The sequence below is a fragment of the Lactuca sativa genome, chromosome 3 (assembly GCF_002870075.4).
Source record: "Lactuca sativa cultivar Salinas chromosome 3, Lsat_Salinas_v11, whole genome shotgun sequence".
Classification (NCBI taxonomy): Eukaryota; Viridiplantae; Streptophyta; class Magnoliopsida; order Asterales; family Asteraceae; genus Lactuca; species Lactuca sativa.
This window is the reverse complement of record NC_056625.2, coordinates 69,134,778-69,138,941: the sequence shown is the minus strand read 5'-3', so window position 1 is coordinate 69,138,941 and position 4,164 is coordinate 69,134,778. Positions and strand designations below refer to the sequence as shown.

The following is a 4,164-nucleotide window of genomic DNA, read 5'->3' as shown; positions in this document are numbered from 1 at the left end:
TCAAGTATAAGAAACACGACTTCGTGCCATGTCGTATTCGTTTTTAAAATTCAAAACGAAATTGCCACGATTTAGCATGTGTTTGTTGTGTTGTCGTGTTTGTCGTGTTATATGTGATTAAGTATGGATTATATAAATAATAATTGTATTATTTTATGATTGTCGTATCGTATCGTGTTTTAATCGACTCGTTTTCATGTTAATGAAACTAAACACGACATCATGTTAATGAAAATAAGCATGACATCGTATCGTATCGTATTCGTGTTATATAAAACATTCTCGTGTCGTGTCGTGTCAGACAAAAACACGACACGATTTTCTTATTTGACATCCCTACTTTGTTGCTTCACAAGTTCAAAATATCTTAGGTTTTGTTTTTGGAACGGGCGAGATATATCAAAACAAAAACAAAGCTCCACCTCTAGCAAAGAACTAGAAGAGAGATTAACTTAATTTAATAGTAGCATCAAATAAAATGGAAAACATAGGTTCATATATATTTTCGAAATTGAGATACTGCATCGTGCTCTGGTGTTATTAAAGGGGTTCTTTCTCCAGAAAAGTTTGTTGCTGTATACAACTTCCATGATCTTTCTTCTCAAACCCTACAGAAGGAGAACAGACATGCATGTTTTCGTAAAACTAGGAAAAAATCATTTTATTCAAGGAATTTGGAAATAATATTATAAACGTTATATTTCTTATAATAAAATGATGAAAAAAGTTAGTTCTCACTGTTGGTAAGAGATTTTAATTCCTCCAGCTGCGGGATCAGCGATGGCAGAAAACGATTCATGTGACAAGTCAAGGTCACCCTTGCAACCAGGTGGCGGGCAAAAGTCGGTGATGATTACAGTCACTGTAGGGTTGTCGGTGCAAGGGTGTGGTGTACCAAGATTCGTTCCACCGGTACAAGTCACCTGGAAATATTTTCCACAAGCAGCTCCACCTTGCCATAGATCTTCATTTGCAGCTGCTATCATAACTCCTTTATCTTCATACCCGTAACACGCTGAAGCTGTAATTGGAATTAACATGCAGATTATTAGCAAGACGTGGATATTCAATGAAAAATATATTAATATCTATATGTGCATTCATGTCTTTATGTTTGTGCTTTTCAATTACGTAAGTATGGAGGATCATTAATGGTTCCGATCCCAGTGTCACATGATGCTTGAAATCCAAGACTTGAAAGAATCATAAATATGAAAACGCCCGAGTATTTCCTTGTTGAAGCCATTGAAGTTGATGTCGTAATTAAGACGTTTTATCTGCACCTAGAAGGAGAAAAAGTAAATGCAAAGCAAGAGAGCTTAGTAGAATAATTAAGCTTGTGTTACTTTTAGTGAAAAAGATAATAATTTATACTGAAGTTTCATGTGGACTGTTGCACCATATTCAGTTAATTAATGGAATAAATCACAAATAATATAATCACTAGTTACATTGTGATTAACAAAGATATTCTTTGGACAGATGTTACTAGTTCTAAAATTGTCTTTATCTTCTGCAGCAACGAGAAATAAAAATACTGCCGACCAATGAGGAAAAAATAGAAACAACAAAGTCACTTGAAACAATGTATTATTATCCGTCTTGAAGGACTTTTAAAAGTTAAAGTTTTTATTACTCCTTGTCTCATGAAAACTGCAACAGTTTCGGTTGATAGTATCACATGAAAATGGGAAGGAAGTACTATATATATGCCACCTCTTTGATCAAAAGTAATGAAGGAACTCTATTACTATGGCATGTCATGTTGACGCTCAACATATATGAAGTTTAATGACCATTGAACTTTTCAACGATGAAAAGAAAGATTTTGTAATAAATGATCTTTTTTTTAAGATATGTCAGTATAATTCAATACATTATAGATTTTTTTTGGTAGAGTTGAACCAAGAGTTAAGAGTAGATACATGATGTGTTGTGGATGTCCTAATAAAGGACCAATAGCCATGTTTCTTTTAAGATTAAATCGAGCCTTCCATCTTCAAGAACAAACATTGGAACTAAGCATAGTACTTTACAAAGTCATCAGTTGGCTAAACCTTTGAACCAGCTACCTTTGGAAGCCTTGCTCACAACAATGATTATCATAAAAAACCACCAGCAAAATAATGTACGAGGGCTCCTCTTAGACCTCAATTATCTTTTATTCAGCACAATGACAACAGTATGGCCAATTTGGTTAATGAACAGGAACATGATATTATGAAGTCCAGGGAGGAGACAGTTTGAGTGACTTTACTTTAGCCTTGTGTACATCATAATAGTTTTTCTTCTTATATCTAAAAATGTAATCATACATGTATCGTATTATTGATTGTCAGATTCATCTTTCAACAGTTTTATATATCATTGGTTAGTTTCCTCGTCCGTCCTATAATAGATATTAATACAAACAAGAGATACCTTGCTATAGCCATTTTTATACGGGGTAAAACAGAAAATAAATCATTTTGTTGAAATTGGTCGCCTCCAAATTTTCTGAAAAGCGAATCAGGTTTAATAAACTTAGTGTTAAAACAATAATTAGCAATTTTCTATTTTTTATTATATAAATTAAATGGAAACTACAAAATACATATGTTGTATCAGTATAGTTACATTGTGACTTAGAAAGATATTCTTTGTAAATAGGTGGCCGTCTTCCAAAAACTATCTTTGTCTTTTTGCAAGAAGGGGAAAGAAACAATATGTTGGCCATTAGAACGAGATATAAACAATTAAATAAATTGACACATTGTATTGTTTGTCCTTTCTACAAGTTAATATAAACAATTCTATTAGTTGACACAATGTTTTGTTTGTCCTTTCTACAAGTTAGTTAAGTGGGTATTGTTTGGGAGGTTGTTACATCCTAGCTATGTCATGTGAGAAAAGCAAGAAATTCATTTCTTAGTATCCTATGTACATGTCGCCTAGCAAGTTTGCCCCTCTAGGAAAGTAAAGGAATAAGATAATGACAAATAGCGATCCAAATAGGAGGTGATGGTTGGGGCTACTAAATTAAGAACCAAAAATAATTCCAATGCATAGAGAAATATGCAATTACACTATAAGATGTAAGGGCGAAATGGGACAAGGGTGATACATGTTATCATTAATATGTCACTCCTAATGCTTCATCGCTATTGTTCACATGTCATCGTTATCGATGTCGACGCTAATGGTAAGGTGAACAAAACTCGCACTGCAAATAAAAAAACTCAATAAACCGAAACAAAACCGACTATGTGGTTTTTAGTTTTGCAAAAACTAAAAATTTTCAGTAGGGTGCGCTTTGCAGTTTTTTCAAAAACCACAAAAAAAAAAGTAACCGCACCGATATATACATTAAATTACATAATTTTATACAATATTTAATTATTTATAACTTAATTATTAATATATATATTTTTTTAAACTTTGTATGGGATACTGAATCAATTGATCATCGCACCATAACTCAAAGTTATGATGTTGCTTTCCATGCAACCTCTCATTTTCATGATCTCAGTCACACGGTCTCACAACTAATATTGAATCAATTGGTGGTGTTCATGTATAAACGGATAGTAATGGTGGTGTGAGTGGACCTAGTGGACTTTAGTGGTGGCGGAGGGTAAACAGAAGAGATAGATGGTGGTGGAGGGTAATCGGAAGAGACTATGAGGGGATAGAGTGCGGTTGGAACCTTTTGGAGACTGTCTTGGTTATAGTGACGATGAAGGTCCAATGACGACAGAGGTTTGGTAGCGGTGTTGATCGTTGGTGGTGGTCTCTTAAAGATGAACATTATAAAAGAGGGGGGAGGGTAGGATGGGGTAGGGGTAGTATTTATTTTTAGTATAATTATAGTTTATAAATTCAACCTCTATTAAAACCTAATACAAGTTTTACATTGACGTAGTGGGTAAACGAGCAACAAGTTGTGCTGTTACCCCTTTTAAAAATGAAAAAAAAAATCTTTTAAAAACATCCCTAGATCTTAGGTCATAACATTTTTTTGTATGACCCGCTAGACTCTATTGAGGAGCTTCACAACATCCGGTGTAAGGAAACCGAAAGTATCAATCGCAAAATGTATAAACGTGTGTTGATTTTCTATGCATATTTTCTCATGTTTTACCACTTTGCATGATGCATCTTTTAAAGCAGCATGCATCATAGTAA

General features: G+C 33.8%; 1 protein-coding gene across 2 annotated transcripts; it reads right to left on the bottom strand.

The window, feature by feature from the left end:
• Window positions 1-372: 372 nt before the first annotated feature.
• LOC111888346 (EG45-like domain containing protein) lies at window positions 373-1,303 on the bottom strand. Of its 2 annotated transcripts, XM_052770033.1 has the most exons (3): window positions 1,132-1,303; window positions 739-1,021; window positions 373-608 (listed from the first exon to the last, which is right to left on the bottom strand). In XM_052770033.1, exons 1-3 carry the CDS (start codon window positions 1,244-1,246, stop codon window positions 602-604), a joined length of 405 nt encoding a protein of 134 aa, XP_052625993.1. In that variant the 5' UTR covers window positions 1,247-1,303; the 3' UTR covers window positions 373-601. The 2 variants fall into 2 exon arrangements, with proteins under 2 accessions (XP_052625993.1, XP_023740306.1); XM_023884538.3 differs by lacking the exon at window positions 373-608 and having other exon boundaries at window positions 735-1,021.
• Window positions 1,304-4,164: the final 2,861 nt, after the last annotated feature.

Excerpts from the sequence above, each read along its gene's own strand:
- LOC111888346 (XM_052770033.1), bottom strand. The coding sequence starts at position 1,246 with ATGGCTTCAACAAGGAAATACTCGGGCGTTTTCATATTTATGATTCTT. Across the intron at positions 1,022-1,131 it reads TAATGATCCTCCATACTTAC|CTTCAGCGTGTTACGGGTAT; the intron begins GTAATTGAAAAG and ends TTCCAATTACAG.